Genomic DNA, 20,646 nt, shown 5'->3' with positions numbered 1-20,646 from the left:
ATATATCTCAATACTACTGCGTATCAGACTATGTACGATAAAAGAGTACTTTAAAACACACCCACAATTAAACCCATCTATTGATACAAAAATTTTGCGAGTTGCAGGTCACCTAGTTGATAAATTGTCAATACATCATATTTAAAAAAAATAAAGTGTGTGCTCTATGATGCTCTTTGTCAATGAATCTCGCTTCTGTAATAAAATTATTATATTCATCAGATAAATTGAACAACTAGCACACATGGGGTGATTTCAAGTACGGTGTTGACCTTTTGGTGTTGGTGTTAGGTCAAATTTTACACGATTATAACGCCAAACATAAAATGAGGATGGTCCTGAACAGTGACTCACTAGTTGTTAAGGTGTTAATAGTGTGATCTGGATCAGTTTTTCAAACTATGAATACGTTTTGGAGCCAGGGGAAGCAATCCAAATTTAAACACTAACACCAAGGCCAACACTGGACTTGAAATCTCCCATTATGTTTAACCATATGATAAGTATGGCAATATCAATGAGTTAAAGATAATCAACAACGCACTTGGGGGTATGAATTTCACTCTGCTATTAATGTCTTTGACTCTAGCAATCTGAAAGCATATGGTTTGACCATGTTAGTTTTCATAAATAATTAGACCTGAAAACTGTATGCAATTTATCCTAATGATACTTTTACATATAGCAGTATTTGTTATGTTTATATTCTATAAATTTCGATCATATTTTGTATTTGGTGTAGTAAAATGCATATACTTTGTTTAATCTAGGTTAACCCGTAAACCATTAACCTTAAGCCAGTCGAAAACATTACTTATTTCTATGTTCATCTTATGCAATAGTGATATTAAATCTGGATCACTGAAAAAAAATTATATCATCTGCAAATATCATATAGGGTACTTCGGAGATATTTGCAAGATCATTAATGCATATTAAAAAAAAGGGGGGCCCGAGAAGCCAACCATGTGGAATTCCACGTGAAATTCGAAGTTCAATGGAGTGAACAGCAGTATAATCTACCAAACTTTCCTCGTTTTTTTTTTTTAGCAATCCTTTATCCAGTCAAACACTATCCCTCGAATATGTATAAAATTGTACATTGTTTAAAAGTAATTAATGATTGATACACTCGAAGGCTTTTCAAATATCAAGATATAAAGCAATAGTATGTTTCTTATTGTCAATAGCCTTACCACTTGATCTACGAAGTCGGCGACTATTGATATGGTTGAATGATCTCAATCAATATTGAAAATTTGATAAAATTTAATTTTTCTCTAAAAATGAAAGCAAACGTTTATAATATAGACGTTCAAGAGGTAACACTATAGCTGGGTGGTAATTTACCCAAATATTTCCATGGCCTTTTATATTTTACCTATGGGCGATACCTTAGCTTATTAAAGGTCAAGTCCACCTCGGAAAAATGTTGATATGAATCAATAGAGAAAAATCAGACAAGCACAATGCTGAAGATTTCATCAAAATCGGATGTAAAATAAGAAAGTTATGACATTTCAAAGTTTCGCTTATTTTTAACATAATAGTTATATGAACGAGCCAGTTACATCCAAATGAGACAGTTGATGATGTCACTCACTAACTATTTCTTTTGTTTTTTATTGTTTGAATTAAACAATATTTCAATTTTTACGAATTTGATGATTAGGACCTCCTTGCCTGAAGCACAAAATGTTAAAATAATGGAATTCCACGTGTTCAGGGAGGAATGAAACGTAATTTCACATGACAATGACGAGAAAATCAAAATTTTTCATATTTCAAACACTAAAAAACAAAAGAAATGGTGAGTGAATGACATCATGGACTCTCTCATTTGGATGTAGCTGGCTCGTTCATATAACTGTTTTAGTGAAATAAAGCGAAATTTTGAAATTTCGTAACTTTCTTATTTTACATCCGATTTTGATGAAATTTTCAGTGTTATACTTGTTGAATTTTTCTCTTTTTATTCAAATCAAGTTTTTGTTGGGGTGGACTTGTCCTTTAAAGGCACTGTGGTACTACACCAGATTCACATGACAAGTTGAATATAATGAAGTGATAAAATTAATAAGTCTATTTTCTTACAATAATGGTACTCAAATTATCATGACCAAAACTTTTTCTCTTGTGTACTACCACTAAAATCTCATATTCGTTTATCAGTTTTAAATACATAGATTGAAAAACATGACCTTTCAAGTAACTGAAGCAATGCCAATTTTGATGAATCAATAGACATGATAGATTGAGTTCCAATATTAAGAAAGTATTGGCTAAATGTATTTGATATTACAGTACGATCGTCAATAACACAACCACCATTTGTATTGAAGTTTAGAGACAAAGTTTTCTTTTGCGATCTTTCTATATAAGACTTTGTTAATTGCACACCACAATTTTCTACTATCTTTTTTTATTATCACATATTTTCTTGGTATAGTATTCTTGTTTGGCAATTCAAATCGTTTTGTAAGAATATTTCGATACCTTTATAATTTGTGTGTTTAATTTCTGATGGATACATTACAAAACCTAAATACAAACTAGCTTTTTCTTGCATGATATTAATATGCCAGGCATACGCTTCCTTTCGTGTTTATAGATTTTCTTTTTAACTATTGAAAAAGCGATATTAAAGATACCATTCACAATATTATCATAAACCGGTTATAGGCAATTTCTACCGTTACACTTTCTAAGAATCTCTCCTGGCCAGGAAATACTTTAGTGATTCCGAAACTCGGAATAACGTTTTTTTTAGACATATCATGACAAACAGGGTCGGTTGAAGATTTGCATGGTTTAGTATTTCATTGAGTCAGGGTAAATATAGGTGGTCTGATATATCTGCAATCAATATACCATTCTTTACGATCCAATTCTTGTCATTAGTGAGCAATGTTGTCTATCAATGTAGCATAAGGCTGCGCTATTCTTGTAAATATTGATATCATAGGATAAAAAGAAATCTGCATCCGTATAGTTAGTGACTTCGCATTTCGATTTGTACTCACGTTTAGTGAATTCATATTAAAATCTCCAAGTATATAGTTTCGTTTATTTTCATTACACATTTTGGATAGCATCTCTGTTAATTCTGAAATAAAGCGTCCATCACTTCGTTTTGGTGGTTTATACACAGCAGCGATAACTTAATTGTCACCTTTTTTCACGATTTCAACACAGTGAAGCTCTATAATATCATTGAATATATTTTAATCCTGTCGATCCTATACAGTAACTTGTTTGTTTATGAAGAAACAAACTCCACCACCACGAGTCTCTCTGTTTGTTCCATAAAATGCATAGTTGTGTAGTGTTGACAGAGTATCCAGTCCATCCAAGAGCCACGTTTCACTTAAAGCAATAACATCATATTCAATATTTAACAACTGTGAATAAGTTGATACAGCTTCATGATTTTTACTCCAGCTATACGGCAGTTTATATGAACTACAGAGATGCTTCTACAAGTTCAAATATTGCATTTACTGACCATATTAATGAGACTGTATGGAGAATAATATAAAGAACCATTATCAATATCATATGCACCCCGTCAATGATTTCATTATCGTGAAATGTTAGCTGAGTACTCAAAGAATGTTCTATTCTATCTTCTGACATCCCAGACTGACCAGGTACTACACATCCATCATAAAAAGTCATACATAGTCTTACAAGTACAAAAATCGAACAATGTTAGCAATTCAAGTAAAATTGGTGTAAAATTGCTGTAATATAATGTACAGCATAAAATAACATGAATTTGCATCAATCAACCATCAGAAAAATATTTTTTCTATGATTTGTCCAAAGTAAACAGGTTCATTAAGGCTTTGATACAATTTTTGTCAGATCTTTTCTCAGACCATTACTACTACTAGTAGTATAGTAGTAGTAGTAGTAGATAGTAGTAGTAGTAGTAGTAGAAGTAGTAGTAGTAGTAGTAGTAGTAGTAGTAGTAGTAGTAGTAGTAAGTAGTAGTAGTAGTAGTAGTAAGTAGTAGAAGTGGTAGTAGCAGTAGTAGTAGTAGAAGTAGTAGTAGTAGTAGTTGTAGTAGTAGTAGTAGTTGTAGTAGTAGTAGTAGTAGTAGTAGTAAGTAGGTAGTAGTAGTAGTAGTAGTAGCAGTAGTAGTAGTAGTAAGTAGTAGAAGTGGTAGTAGCAGTAGTAGCATGGCATTCATAACCGCATTAATTGCAGTACAGGATAATGAGAGGGAGGGGGCAGAATTACTTATGTAACGGTGTTGCTTTTGGAGTATCTCAATTGATTTGACCAGAATAAAAGCCCCTCATGTATTGCTTCAAGAAACGTACAAACCCTTGAAAAAGGAACAGTCAGTGGTGCATTGTTTTCAATTGGAAGAATATTTGTGTCAATTCCAAATAAAACTGGAAACCCCAAGAGAAAGCTCATTACCCGCAAAGAAGATCTGACAAAAATTGTATCAAAGCCTTAATCAACCTGTTTACTTTGGACAAATCATAGAAAAATATTTTTCTGATGCAATTTGATTGATGCAAATTCATGTTATTTTATGCTGCATCATGTGTACATTATATTGCATGAATTTTACACCAATGTTACTTGAACTGTTAACATTGTTCGATTTTTGTACTTGTACGACTATGTATGACTTTTTATGATGGATGTGTAGTACCTGGTCAGTCTGGAATGTCAGAAGATAGTTTAAAACATTGTTTGAGTACTCAGTTAACATTTCACGATAATGAAATCAGCGATGGAGTGTATGATATTGATAATGATTCCTTATATTATTCCCCATACAGCCTCAATGATGTGGTCAGTAAACATGGTAAATGCAATATTCAAACTTCTAGAAACCTTTCTTTAGTTCATGAAATGCCGTTGCTGGAGTAAAAACCATGAAGCCGTATTAACTTTAATTGAATATTGTGTGGCCAAAAAAAGACATAAACTCACGGCTCATTTTAAAAAATGGAAGTTTGAATTATAATTTTTGTCATCTTTACATGTATCATGTTTACCCTGTATATATGCATACAAATACTTGCCATCAAAGTTGTATAAATTATCACGTCTGTGCCATTGCATAGATCTTTCCGCTCTTTTTTCTTTATTATTTGTTTTTTCTTATTTATTCTTTTTATTATTATATGTGTTTTTTCCCTAATAATGTTATGATTACTTGTAAATATTTTAATTATGTTTGATTTGTTATTTTTGTTTATTTTTGGTCAGTGTTGACCCAATAAAACATATAAATAGAAAATTGAATTTGATGTTATTAAAACATGGCTCCCAGGTGGACTGGTTTTTATGTCAACACTACCCAACTATGCATTTTATTGAACAAACAGAAAGACTCGTGGTGGTGGAGTTGGTTTTCTTCATAAACAAACAATTTACTGTAAAGGATCGACAGTATTAAAATATATTTCATGAAATTATAGAGCTTCACTGTGTTGAAATTGTGCAAAAGTTTGACATTTGTGTTTTTTCTGTTGTGTATAAACCACCAAAACGAAGTGACGAACGCTTTATTTCCGAATTAACAGAGGTGCTTTCCAAAATGTGTAATGAAAATAAACGAAACTATAAACATGTACTTGGAGATTTCGAACTGAATCTAATAAACGTGAGCATAAAATCGAGATGTGAATCTATTTATAGAAACTATGAATGCACATTTTTTTTTATCCTATAACAAAACCTACACGAATAGTACATTTTGTGCCACATCGATTAATAACATTTTTTTACTCATAACAAGGATAGGATTGTAAAGAGTGGTATATTGATTGCAGATGCATCAGAACATCTACCTACATTTAATATCACTCAAAGAGATACTCGATCATGCAAATCTTCAACCGACCCTGTTTTTTTTTTTATATGTCTAAAAACGTTATTCCGTGTTTCGGAATCACTTAAGTAAAATATCATGGGAGATAATCTTAGACAGTGTGATGGCAGAAATTGCATATGGCATGTTTATGATTATTTTGAATGATATCTTTAACTTTTTCAGCGATCCAGATTTAATATCACTAATCCATAAGATGAACATAGAAATAAGGAAGGTTTATAAACCACACCATTCTTTGTACATAGGTCAACTTCTTAATTATGACTCATCAAGTGTAAAAAATAAAAATATCATCTTTGGTATCAAATTAAGGCTAAGGGAAAATGGAATGTAATATACATTTAAAGGTTAGAAAAAAATGAAGCACATGTAAATGTAACCTTTAGGTTATTTACACGCATGAAAGGTTGATGATTGCTCGAGTTTCACAGGACTTTATACAAAACGTTTCATTTATCATTTTGTATCAAAGCATGTCATGGGATTCCAAATAATCTACACTAAATTATTCCTCTCACAACTACCCTCTAGACCATACCTCTTCGACTGGAAGCTCATAGGATTCCCCTTCACCAACAATCTCAACTACATGTCTCTGCCAGATCTGTGTTACTTCGACTCACACTTGCAGTATGAACTATGAAATTCATGATTCGATGGCCGACCAGCAACTGCATTAATAGAGTTATAGAACAGGGCGACGCTGACTTGTATCGACATGGATGTTCTTTTAATTCCTTGGGAACAACCACTTTGTCAAGAACAAGTATGAGTAGGCCCAATGTCCTGTTCCGGCAATCAGCTATCTTCTGAAGATGTAATGGCAGTAGTTGCATGTATAATGTTTCTCTGACGACACTAACATTTTTATTCTACTAGTGTTCTCATTTGGGGTCTTTTGCATACTGATGTAGTAATTGACATTGCAGGTATGGAATTGAAATTTGGTGAAAAATGCTAGCTTTGCACAGAAAATTCGCTTTCAGGTTGTGATACCATGTTGTGTCAATTTGGCAAGGGAAAGTTTTTCCACTCTAAACTTGATGCTCGAACAAGATCTTAATCTAATAGAGTCCGATGCTGAATAAGTGGACTGGATCAGTTAAAGGTGTGATATTTATTCTTGTCATCTTTCTTAACTAACATAACAAATGTAATGGTCTCTCTGAAATTACCTAGTACTACTTCACATTATTTGGCAAGAAGATAGATGCTTCAAAGATCATGAGCCTACGCCGAACTGACAAGTCAGCAAAAGAGCATGATTATCAAAGGTGCTCTTCCTCCGGGGCTTGATCTGAAGAGCAACTGATCAGAATGACTCCCCTGCAACTTGCTTCCCGTGTATGGATGGGAAGTATAAGTTAGGACACTCCTGTACCTGTTCATAGCACATTAGTTACTCCCGAGGAATAATTATCAGAACTTGTTCCATGTGGATTTAAATCGGGGCCACCATGTTCTAGGGTAAGCATTTGCCACTTATCGTCTATCGTATGTGAATAACATTGTGGCATTCTAAATACAATGAAAATTGAACATGCAGTTGAGACTAAAGAGGGGGAAATCAGTCTGGAAGATGAATGAGAGAACAAAATGTAGCGGAGTTAGGACGATGTAAAATGTAAAATTTGTTTATTTTTTATTTTCTTTTATAGTTGCAACTTTTATAATTGCATTTTACTTGCCACAAGCTTAAATTAGTTACCGAACACGATATGCTTATTCTATTCTTTAAAGTTTCACTTTCTGTCATAATTACTTATAGGCCATATTTAGGCATATGTGAAAAGTGGGCGTGGTTCGTGACGTCACAAAATAGAAATTGCCAAAGAATGAGAAGGTAGATCCCGTCACATCCTTAATATACACACCCTCAACCAAACATGAGATATTCCACATTATATGCTGCATTAATTATATTTGTGGCCCAGTTAGACCTTTTATAACCTTAAAATTACCTTTAATTGTCCTGGAAAAGGTTTAAATGCCAAGTGATTCATATATGTGGATTTTATTTTGAATTTGATTGAATTCGATATCAAACATGATTCGTTATTCCGCTAAATATTCAAGAGGAATGTAAGAAAGCTGGTGTGGTTGATGACGTCACAAAAATGAAATTCCTCAAGATGCCAAAGTAGCAACGGTCGGATTCTTGTTATGCACACCCTCAGCTTAACCTTTGCCAATAGATTCACCTAATATTCAACTTGTTTGTATTTAAAACATGATATGTTCCACATTATATGTATTTCTTATATTTGCAAGGCAATTTGACCTTTCACAACCTTAAATGACGTTTAATTGACCTATGCCTGATTTGAATGTCCAGTGGTCCACAAATTTACATTTGATTTTTCATAAGCTATAATTTGATACCCAACAACATTTTTAATCCTTAAAATATGAAATTCATATTTAAGAGGCATTTAAAAAAGTTGGTGTGGCCTATTACGTCAATACAAAAATGCCAAATGGTGCCCAGGTGGCAACCGTCGGATTCTTGAAGTAGGCAACCCATACTACAACTTCCAGCAAGAAAAAAATTGCAGTCAAACCCACCTTGACGGTCATGCAATAATTTTGATCATATCTATCCGACTATTGAATCGAAAAGGCCTTTTCCTTTTATTTGCAGGAAATCAGGATGATATAATACACTCAGTAATTAACAACTTCAATAGGCCTACTACTTATATTTTTTCAACAATAAGTAGTAGTAAAATAGTATCATTATCATAATTGTATGTATTTCATTATGATCATCAGCATCATCATTTTCACCATCACCATCATTTTCGTCATCACCACCACCACCATCATCATCATTCATATCATAATCATTTTACAATTGGTCTGCGTGGTCTTATCCAGTTCTCTTTGTCATACATTTTATAATCTTATACCCCCCCCCTTAGTCTATGATTTTCAAAATCAAAATGGAAAAGAAAAATGTTTAAAGGATGTCTACCAAGTCCATCAAATATAATGATCGATTGCAATTTTATTCCCTCAGCCATTTATTCAGTTGCCAATCAATATTTAGTCAATCAAGGCGGTTTCTCATCCCTTGACAATCACATGCATGTTAAATACTATAACCGGGAGTACAATAACCGCTATGTCCCGTAACTAATGGTGTTTGCCCAAGAAATGAAAAAAAATTCAAGGACATTGGAGGCGTCTGTATGCCCTACTATCAATGTCCCCCATCATCCTGCCATTACAAGTCTGGTTATCGATTGATGTGAACACAGATTCATCATGAAAAAAATGATGTTTGATTTCGTTCAGTCGTGGGCAATTAATTATACAGAGCGTATAGCATTCGCAAGCTCATAAACAATTCACGGGACATCGTGTATTGTGTAAGCCCTATTGTCATGTAATATGTAATTATCATTTCAGGTTAATTAGTTCTTATCATATTAATGTGTAATTTTCATTTTAGGTTAATTGGTTTTTACATCAAGCATCTGAGCATTAGGCTTGATGTGTGCTCTGCATATCACTGAAAAGATCCATGGATATATATCTATATATATCTATATAAAAACTCAAAAAGTTTGGAATTCTGAATTTCATCGATAATCCCTCCTCGATTCTAGTATATGTCAATGTGTAATTGATATCAATAAATAGAGCATTTAAGTTTCTTTAAAATGATACTCTACATGATATAATTATGGTTCACATGGATGTGCAGTGCCTTGAAATGTGGGGCGAGGTCAAAATTCAAAAGTTGCAAAATGACACAATTTTGGGAGTTGGGAGAAATTAATGGCCAAACTCAGATTTCCAAACTTTTTTTGAAGGGTTTATATTTGTTACATGGTACTACCACGGTATATTGTCCTCTTTATTTCCTCAACTCTTAACATGACACATGAATTTCTTTTCTGTTTTAATCTTTAAGATAATTTGCTTGATATGGATGACAGAATCGACAGACACAGAAAACATGGAAAGGCCGTGTTGTTTTGCGAAGACTGTGCGTCGGCAACTACGGGTAAATGATTCCCTTTTTCGTACATTTATATAAATGTACGTATTCAGTACAATTGCACAAATGGTGTCATTAAAATGCGTGGTTCATGATAAAATGCAACGCCAAAGTGCCATTTCTTTAATAACAAGAACTTTCCGTAGCAATAGTCGTTTTAAAATTAACTTACTTTACAAGTCTTGCGCATCTTTTGAGACCAGATTTGCAATGCCTCCGTACGTGGAAGAGCCGTGGTGTAGTGGTTCTGACTCCCGCCTTGTAAACAGAGGGTCGTGTGTTCGAATCCCACCGCGGTCTAGCGTCCTTTGGCAAGGCGTTAATCTACACTTTGCCACTCTCGACCCAGGTGCTAAATGGGTACCCGCACTACCCGGTAGGATGCGAAAGATATTGTATGTTTGATTTTGCAAGCGCCGTAATGTGGCTGCGATGAATGCAAGGAATGCTCCACAGGGAGTGGAAATTGTGCACGTTTCGTGCTTGATTGAAATGAATCCAATGACCGGGGTAATAATATGCTGTAACGCGCTTTGGGCCATTCTGGGAAAAGCGCTTCATAAAAATTGGCTATTATTATTACGCGTTTCCAAAATTACGGAGCATTTTATAAGTCCATATCAGACCCAAAATTGTGACTTCGTGGATAAAGTCAATGCAAATTTTATTTTTGACCGAAAATCATAAATAAATAATCTTTTTTTTTTAGTTTTCCTGGTCTAAATGAACTTACTTCATGCTGTTCATGATCTAAAAAGAGTCCCCGACAAAGTTCATCAAAAAAGAACAACAAAATGTCCTAACTATGAAGAATGAAAAATGAAATAATCCCCCCACCAAAAATATACACCAATTGATTTATTTTCAATTTATAGAATAAATGCTGATAGGAATCATCAGTACATACTTGAATTCAAAAATACTTGTTTCTTTTATTTCTATGTTTAAAAATAACAGGCTCTCTATATATTTCATGTAAGACCACAAAAGTTTTACCATGGCATACTTAGATTGAAAAAAAATTTGTAGATCTTAAATATTGCTTTCTTTCATATTCAGATAATACGAGTCAATAATTTGGCTCTTTTTCAGTTTTGCCATACATGATTTTCTTAATAAGTTTGACCAGCGAAGCTTTGAAAGACATATTTCGCTCCTTAGTATCTTCTATTTATTTTGTTTAAGTAAATGTTTGTATTTTTCTGAATGTGCAGGGTCTCCATGTAACATGTGTAAAGCAGTATGTCTATTATTGATAGGAATACCCTTTTGAAGCGAAACTAACTGAATAAATAAATAGATCAATAGGTTAATAAATAAGTAAATGAATTAATAAATGAATAAATAAATGAATACATAAGTAAATGAAATGAACAAATGAATAAATAAATAGATAAATAGAATTACCTAATGACGTCTATATACAGCAACCTCAAAAATCACTAATTAATGACGGCCCTTATCATGAACATTATTAAAAAATATTTACAGAAAGAATATTTTATCGTATAATTTGATATCATTTCCATGTGATATAATATTTCGGCCTCCGTATGCATAAGGTACATGTGAGCTACTTCTCTGCTGCGATGTATAATTGGATTTGCTTCAAAGTAAAGCATAAATGCCATGAAGTAACCCAACGATCACGGATACCTTCTGATTACCCAAGCGTACAAGCGTATACCAAGGAAGAATGGTATCAAATTATTTGTAAAGAAATTTCCTTTCAGTTAGTGTATTACAGTTTTATGACGTGTATTTGGTTTATTGAATAGGCAATTTCTATGTGTACAGTTTTTCGGACTCATTCTGTTTAACATGCATTTTCGTTGGCAGTATTTCCATCCTTTTGGGAAGTACAAATTCATCAAAAAGAATGTAAAGATAAGCCATTTTGTTCTTAACAATCTTTAAAACGATAGAAGCAATACAGAAAATTACTTTGATCTTCAATATTACTCAAGTATTTTATTTTCATCGTTTGCGATATACATAATACAAAGAAGACTGGGGGTCCTTGCTTTTTAAATGGGGTACCATTTTTCCGGTGTGTGTGTGTATGTGTCACAAGGGTGAATCCGACATGCGCCAATAGGGGACGGGGCCTGAAATTTTCCTCACCCATAGTTTCCCCGAGCAGTCACTCCTTAGTTTTATTCGTATAAAACAACATAAACATGAAATAATCTCATAAGCCTTATAAAAAAAAGCGCGAGCGAATTTTTTTTACTTTCATGTATTTTGTGCTGAAAATTTAATATTCTGGGCAATGTTATGTGTGATCAAGATTCGTATGTAACTAGATGATTACTGCGAACGCCCAGCGCAAGCAGAAATTTTTATTAACTGTTCTAGCATTATCGAAAAGGAACCTGTTAAGGACTGCTTACAGTTAGTAACGAAGACGGTATGTATTTCATGGGAGCGCGAAGTACGAGTAATTTTTTTTTACATTCCAACCTAAGAAATGGTCATTCTAGGCACTTTTTGTATTAACAAATGGGAAAGGTATGTAACTAAACAACTGATGCGAGCGCGAAGCGCGAAAGGAAGAAATTGATATTTTAGACCTAAAAGCGAGACACTCTAATCATATTTTGTAAATCATAGATATGATATAGTTAATTGGGTATTATTAATAATGCAATCGTGAAGCTTGAGCAGACAATTGTTGATATTCTGATGTGAAATTGGATAATCTAAGTACATTTTAAATAAAGAACATGCAGGCAATCGTGCATGTTTTAGATTTAGACCTAGAATCTGGGCATTCTGAAATCATTTGTTTGATGTAACTTTACGGAATACACGTAGACAATATGAACCTCGCAAATCAAACAATGTGACCACGCAGCGTGAGCTTAAAATGCTGATATATAGACCATAAAACGGACATTTTACAGAGCACTCAAATTTGTATATGAAAAAAAAATAATGAAAGCTCGATGTCCGAGCTAAAATATGTTTTGTATATTAACTTCGAAACTTGCTCCATATCAGCCTATTGAGCAAGATATGAATCTCATCGAACAGGCAATTCTGGCGCGAAGCGCAAGCAAAAATTTTATAAAGTAACATGAAAGATTTTTGTTTTTTTTTCAAGTCTTCCCCTCACATTATTCTATCTACTCGTCTTCTTCCTCTTATTTTCCTCTTCTTCTTCTTCTTTCTTTCTTTCTTTCTTTCTTTTTGTCTTTCTCCTTCTTTCCCTTTTTTCTTTTTTTCTCCTTTTTTTTTGCTCTGCCAATTTTGTTTAGGGGGCACCTGGGGGGCACACCGAATATCGGGGGGGGGGGGCACGTCAAATTTGCAAAATGAGATTTTGACATAATAATGTATAATTTATGAGGACTGCGCATTCCTTTATCACCTTGGTCACATTGCAAAGAGGAATAATGGAGCTAAGTTCAATAGTCGCTTCTTCATTTCGCGGCTTTTGTAACAAAAAAATACATATATGCGAAACTTGAGATTTAAACTATTTGTGGGGTTTAAATTAAAAAGAGTAGTAAGAAGCAAGTTATTTCTGACCCAGTTTTGTTGCTCCTCCCTCATACAACCAGAGGACGGAGACCTTTAAACTTTGTTGATTGCATATACAGTGCGTCCCAGAAAAAACGATACCGAGATTTAGCGATGATTCATCATTACTAAAATAGAGAAATGACCTACCAATTTAAAGCTTAGAATCTCCTCTTTCATCTGAAATTACTCAGATTATTTCTCATTCACACATGAGTGAGCAAAAACAACTTGAAGAGGGGATACCAAAGAGTCCCTTGGCGGGCTGTATCTGGGTTTCAAAAAGAAAACCACATTTTTAAAAAGTTCAATATCTGCTCTTTAATTTGATACCTCAATTACAGAAAATGGTAGAGAAATAACAAAGTTCTGGCTATTTGAAATAAGGCTTGAATTTCAGTAATTTCATTAAAATAATCGTGTTTTCACCGATTTCCCACAGAAGCTATCGCACGGTTAACAATGACTGATCGTCAACAAACCGGAGTGTCGAATGAGTTTGAACGTTTGCCTGTAAAACCTCTTCATTTTATGAAATTATTGAAATTCAAGCCTTATTTCAAATAGCCAGAACTTTCTTATTTCTCTACAATTTTCTGTAATTGAGGTATCAAATTACAGAGCAGATATTGAGCTTTTTAAAAGCTTTTGTTTAGAAACTTTTTCTTTTTGAAACCCAGATACAGCCCGCCAGGTGACTTTTTGGTATCCTCTCTTCAAATTGTTTTTTGCTCACTCATGTGTGAATGAGAAATAATCTAAGTAGCTTCAGATGAAAGAAGAGATTCTGAGCTATAAATTGGTAGGTCATTTGTCTATTTATTAATGATTAAGTTATGATAAATCATCGATAAATCTCGGTTTCGTTTTTTGTGGAACTCACTGTATAGGAATACAGATAATTTGTTACAGTATTTACTAACTCCCATGTCAGATCGCAAAGCCTGGCCCACCACGATTCATTCTTAGAAGCGTCCGAAAAAAGAGACGAACACATTAACAATTATTAAATTTAATAAAATAATGACAATGGCAAATTAGTAATGCTAATGATAGGAATCACTTACTTGTAGCAATGCAGCAAAATACAACTGTGCCCCCGAAAATGAATTTCATCCTAATCTGCCTGATGGATTCGTTACCGCTTTAACTATCAGAGCTCTGGATACAAATAAATACATCGATTTCTACTTCCATCGGTTGAAGTCTCTCAGATTATGTAAAAAGACGTTGTCGCTGTCAATGACGATGATAGGTATTCGCGGCTCCTAATTTAAACGCTGTCTCTTGATGGGATCGCCCGTGGAATCGTCAGGATCTCACGGGTAGTGCGCCCTATGGTGAGGTAGCTGTAATCGGAGATGAAGTTGGAGAATATTTGCCAGTTGTCTTCAAGAGGTGGACATTGGAGGTCTTTACTTGTCGGCGTTGGCGTACATGATTGTCTTTAGAAATAACTGACAGATAATGAACCACCGCGACGAGATCAAGTCCGCTTTGGTGCTGGTGGCAGAACCTTTTGATGAAACGGATGAATAGTACTCCGACAACTAATAATGACGCACGCATCCACCAGTGACTTTCCCTGAAGTAGGACAAATAAACAACATGAAAAGACAGTTTTTCAAATCGGTTCTGACGTAATCATTATTGTCGTATACAATCATGGACAAGATGAAAGAGACCGATTAAGAGATTACCTTTATATCCTATCTTGTTTTGGAGAGAGGCGGAGACTATAAGTTGAAGGTGAAACAGAATCGGGTGGTGGAATAAAATCCCGAGACGCCTTTCATTTGAAGAAGATTAAAAAAGAGTTTGACTCCGAAGTTTCGTAAACTTGATTTTTATAACAAATGTTATTCATGGTTATGGTTCTGGCTAACAACGTTTCTCTTTGTAATGCACTGGGAAAACGATTGGCTTTTCCACATTAGTTTATATTTTCATACTTAATTATTAGATGTGACATAACAACCTTTAGATTACCCAACAGAAAACATAAAAAGACACCTTCAACAATTTTTGCTACTTAATTGAGCTTACAAAAAAGAAAACTGTGTTTATCGTCAGTCCTGTAAACCGATAAAAAGAAATTTGCGGATTTGGAGACCATTTGCATAACTTATTAATGAATTATTGGCTGTCGTCAAAACAATGATCTATATACCGGATATTTGCTACAATTTTGAAAGATTTTCTAGCATTCATGTAATTGTCCCGATGATAATTGATATATCGTTATGGGAAGGTTTTTCTTAAACAAATATACATAGTTAAACACCCGTTTAAAATATTTTACAACGCTTTCTATTTTATCAACCTAACCGTTGTTGTTTAACAGATTAAACAACCATGCTTACTTATTCAGAAAATTGAATATTCAAGACAATGGACTTTGTTGTTTAAGATGTTAAACACTTCTTCAAACAGCGTTTTTACTGAGTAGAAATAGCTATCCCCCCCAACAACAAAATAATAACGGTTTAGGTTTGTCCGTTTGGGTAACGCCGTTTAGAATCCTGCAGTACACTAAAGTATATCACACGTTCTCTGTTTCACATTCGAGCAGTGTACAACAGTACAAGTTTCTGCCATGCACATTCGCCAGGCCGTTGTGTAGTTTAACCATGCATGGTTTTAGCAAGAAATCAAAGAAATTGTAGATAACAAAAGGGGGTTCTTATTCTTATGCATGACGTAAACGAAAGGGAAGCTGTCAGACACACAGCAAAGCCGTGGTGTTAACCTGTGTACAAAGTGGACCACCCCAGTTATTTTACACCGGTGTTATATTTGTAGTATTAGTTTAACACCTATGGTTACACTCTTTGGTGTTATGTTTAACCTCTAGGGTGTAATTTTAACACTTCAGGGTGTAGTACTCTATAGATGTCAACTGGTGTCAGTTTTAACACCACAGTTTTTACAGTGCACTAAGATAAGAGAGAAGGAAAGAGGAGAGAGAGAGACGTGAGGAGAGGGGGGGGGGGGGGGGGGAGGCAAGTCTTTCGTGCAAAGAGGTCTACATTAAAGACGAAGTGAATAAAAAGCATATTGAGACTATCATGACAAGTTATATTTCAACGTTTTCTATAAAACATTCAAAAAATAAAAAAAAATTAAATTGAAAAATACAACCTGCAACTGCATGCCCTTAAATTGATACTTGTAAGTTTAACATTACATTTTTCTTAAGAACAGGCTACTTTGAGTCTTTTAGGCACTTGTTTACCAACATTGAGTTGCCCCACTCATTCAATGAACAAGTTCATGATAAGTAGTCCCGTATAATAAAAAGAAAATCATATGACTAGTTGATAGGGTCAACTGGGTGCAACTTTTATTCTAGTCATATTTGACTATTTCCTAGTCGTATTTTACGAGAACAGAGTTATTTTTGACAATAATATATGCAGCGGCGTACCGTGGGTCACGGCATTGGGGGGCACCAGCAAAAATTTTGAGTCACTTAGAGAGCGCGCGAAGCGCGCGCCCAGTTACCAGGTATACTGACCTATTAGAGACATTTTAAGGACAGTGCAATTAAACGGATATGTATCTCACTTGTCAAATAATGCGAGCGCGAAGCGCGAGCTTAAGATTTTTTATATATATGCCTTAATCACGATTGAATTGGTGATTTTTTACCTGATTGCTAAGAAAGCATGAATGCTTGTAAGCAAGCAACTAGAGGACCGACGGCTTAAGGTCCCCTCCGAAGGACCAATATTCAAACCTAAAAAGAGACATTATAATCAATCTTTTGTAATCATGATACGTACCTGTCTCGCTAAAAAATGCGAGCGCGAAGCGCGAGCTAAAATTTTTGTAAATATTGACCCCCAAACAGGAAGATTTTAAGGACTATATTTGATTTATACTTGCTTATATAGTGCTTAACACTTACTTTGTCAGAAGTCTCTAAGCGCTCAACAGTATATGCAGCATAATTACTTTAGGAATCCAATAAGAGTATATACATCTCACTATAAGTCATCCAATGCGATCGCCAATAAGCACTTGCTGATTTTGTTAGAATTATATCTAAACATGCACATAAAGAACTTGTAATCGTGATTAACATGCCCATCTCACTAATCAAATCTTGCGAGCGCGAAGCGCGAGCTGAAAATTTAGGAAATTCAGACCTGAAGAGGGGCATTTTAAGTCTTGTTTGTAGGAATTCACGAAGACCATACGTAGTTCACTAACCAAATGATGCATGCGCGAAGCTCGAGCTGAAAATTTAGGAAATTCAGACCTGAAGAGGGGCATTTTAAGGCTTGTTTGTATGAATTTACGAAGACCATACGTAGTCCACTAACCAAATGATGCGAGCGCGAAGCGCGAGCTGAAAATTTTTGATATTTTGATCAGAAAAGGAAAATTTTAAGGACTGATTCTAGGAATTCTTGGAGAACAAACATATTTCACCACTCCACTACTGCGAACGTAATCACGGAAAGGAAATGTTTTATATTAAGACCTTAAATAGGGCGCTTTAAGCAGTCATGAAAAAGAAGCATACTATTTTACATAAAACAATAATAACTCGATCGAAGTGCGAGGAAATATATTTGGCAGTTTGGTGTATATTGACTTGAAAACGGGAGGTTTTAGTATAACAGGAGTATATATCTCGGCAAACAGACAATGCAAGCACCGGTAACAATGAAGAGATAGGCCCTGAGCAAATTGTGTTTCATTAAGTTATGAAAAAAGTTTTTTATGTAATATAACATAACATAATTATGATATAATATAACATTATAATGAATAATAATGTCTTCTTTCCCACTACGTTTCTCTTCATTTCTCCTCTTTTTTCACCTTTTCCCCGTTTTTTTTTTGGTCAGCCGATGGGGGGGGGGGGGGCACGTACCCCCCATGCCCCCCCCCCCCCGTAGTTACGCCACTGATATATGACAGAAATGTGACTATCAGTGATTGCCATATCGGTTGCACCAAAGCTGACCGCTGGTCTATCTAATTTGACTGACTTTTATAAGAGTGCGTCATTAGAGTTTCGTAACATTTTCAATTGGCATTTGATTATTGGTAGTAAAAAAAGACATGCTTTGATCGCTTTTAATGGGAAATTCATAGCTCGTCATCCCTATCGTCAATTGTAGTAAATTTTGAAATATAAAATATATCCCATACTTTCCAAGTCGCTAAACATACAGTATTTTTTGGATCTTCTGTAAAATATAGGTCAACAGCTACTGACGATTATCAATTCGTGGACCTACACCAACAAGATCAAATCAAAGCAGAAGGAAATTAAGCAAAGAAAAGAAAACACTTACTCAGTGGCGATGATACAATAGTTTGGACTTCAAATCGATATTTGCAAGTAGATATTATAACTTTCTCTTCGATCGTTAATTAACAATTTGTTTATTCCAGTGGTTTAGAAGCGACCAGTGATAGAAACCTCGCGGAGTGGATAGTCCTACGGGTACTTGTGCATGTAGTTAGACAGGGAATCGTCCAATTTGGTGGGCTGCTCGGCTCAATGACCCCATACCAAACAGCCGACCACCGAAGATTTCCTCTCTCATTCAATTTACTGGAATGGGGTTTGAATAGGGTACTCGGTGCCTTAAACTGGTTGAGTGAGTTCTTTATGTCTGGTGAAACCCCCGTCATCTTTTGTTAGGGGGCATAAGTCAGAATGAAACTGTCAAATCACGACGGTGTATTAAACCCGATTAGCCAGATCTACGCAATGGGAACGATATTGGGGTTAATCCACTCATTTCCAAAAGAGGGAACCAGCTGACTTGTTTGGTTATTTATATGGTTACATAGATCTGCAACAAACTCTGTATGAGAGTAAGGGAACCTGTTTTGTCATCAATTCTGTGCCTCATGAGCACGGAACTTAAAGGACAAGTCCACCCCAACAAAAACTTAATTTGAATAAAATGATAAAAAATCAACAAGCATAACACTGAAAATTTTATCAAAATCGGATGTAAAATAAGAAAGTTATGGCATTTTAAAGTTTCGCTTATTTTCAACAAAATAGTTATATGAACGAGCCAGATACATCCAAATGAGAGAGTTGATGATGTCATTCACTCACTATTTCTTTTGTATTTTATTATATGAAATAGGAAATATTAGTCTCGTCATTGTCATGTGAAATGAAGTTTCATTCCTCCCTGAACACGTGGAATTCCATTATCATGATTATTTTAACATTTTGTGCTTCAGGCAAGGAGGTCCTAATTGTCAAATTCGTAAAAATTGAAATATTATATGATTCAAACAATAAAAAACAAAAGAAATAGTGAGTGAGAGACATCATCGACTCTCTCATTTAGATGTAACTGGCTCGTTCATATAACTATTTTGTTGAAAATAAGCGAAACTTTGAAATGTCATAACTTTCTTATTTTACATCCGATTTTGATGAAATTTTCAGCATTGTGTCTGTCTGATTTTCCTCTATTGATCCAAATCAACATTTTTCTGAGGTGGACTTGACCTTTAAGGACACGTTCCAAAAAAATAGAATCGGTCGCTAAGTTTTAACCCCATTTTCGACTGGCTCCTCGTTAGATATATAGACTTATATTATCTGTTATCATTATCACTTACAACATTCGAGCTCAACCTGACGAAAAGTTTATTGTCAATAAATAAATAGATATTGCTACATGGACGCCGTTGTGTGAACAACTCCTTCGACAGCTCCGGGCTGATTTGTTTTATTTTACTTCCAAATTCACCTTTATCTATATTATATTCCGGATTTTAACAGTTCAAGAACTTTGCTTTGGTATTCTAGTATTCATTGGACCTGGTTTGGAAGGATATTACTTACTCATTTTCTGTTTTTTAGATGACATTAGAGAGTACAATCATAAGGTAAAATGCCTCGCGACCTACGCTCGCAATCGAACCCTAAGACCAATGAGCGAAGCAACGCTCCCGGCCCCGGGGTTATTGAGGCTTCGGGGTCTCACAACGTACCCGCACGCACAGCTATTGAAAGTAGGCCTACATCGAATGCCAATGGGTCGCTTTCACTTATGGATGTGAACAAAAACATGGAATCATCGTTCTCAAAGGTTTTTGAAAAGCTGGACTATCTTACAGCTGATATTGCAGCGATCAAAACCAAAGTAAATGACATAGAAGGAGCTGTTGAGTTCAATTCGGGAAAAGTTATGGAGATCGAGAAGGATATTATCCCGAAAATTACGGCCAACCTAGAGTCTCGAATAGATGACCTACA

The 20,646-nt window shown here is 34.8% G+C and overlaps 1 protein-coding gene across 2 annotated transcripts in view; it reads right to left on the bottom strand.

Annotated features, from left to right (window-relative positions):
- The window catches only part of LOC121421081, a 107,427-nt gene extending 88,463 nt beyond the window's left edge, over positions 1-18,964 (bottom strand). For both annotated transcript variants that reach the window (XM_041615694.1, XM_041615695.1), the window contains exons 1-2: positions 18,707-18,964; positions 14,462-14,979 (exon numbers count right to left, since the gene is read on the bottom strand). In XM_041615694.1, coding sequence (XP_041471628.1) covers positions 14,462-14,510 — 49 coding nt within the window. In that variant the 5' untranslated portion in view covers positions 14,511-14,979; positions 18,707-18,964. The remainder of the gene's footprint in view (positions 1-14,461; positions 14,980-18,706) is intronic.
- Between the last annotated feature and the right edge of the window lie 1,682 nt (positions 18,965-20,646).

This window comes from Lytechinus variegatus, chromosome 9 (genome assembly GCF_018143015.1).
Source record: "Lytechinus variegatus isolate NC3 chromosome 9, Lvar_3.0, whole genome shotgun sequence".
Taxonomy (NCBI): domain Eukaryota; kingdom Metazoa; phylum Echinodermata; class Echinoidea; order Temnopleuroida; family Toxopneustidae; genus Lytechinus; species Lytechinus variegatus.
Note: the sequence above shows the minus strand (reverse complement) of the source record. Positions and strands in the feature narration are given on the sequence as shown.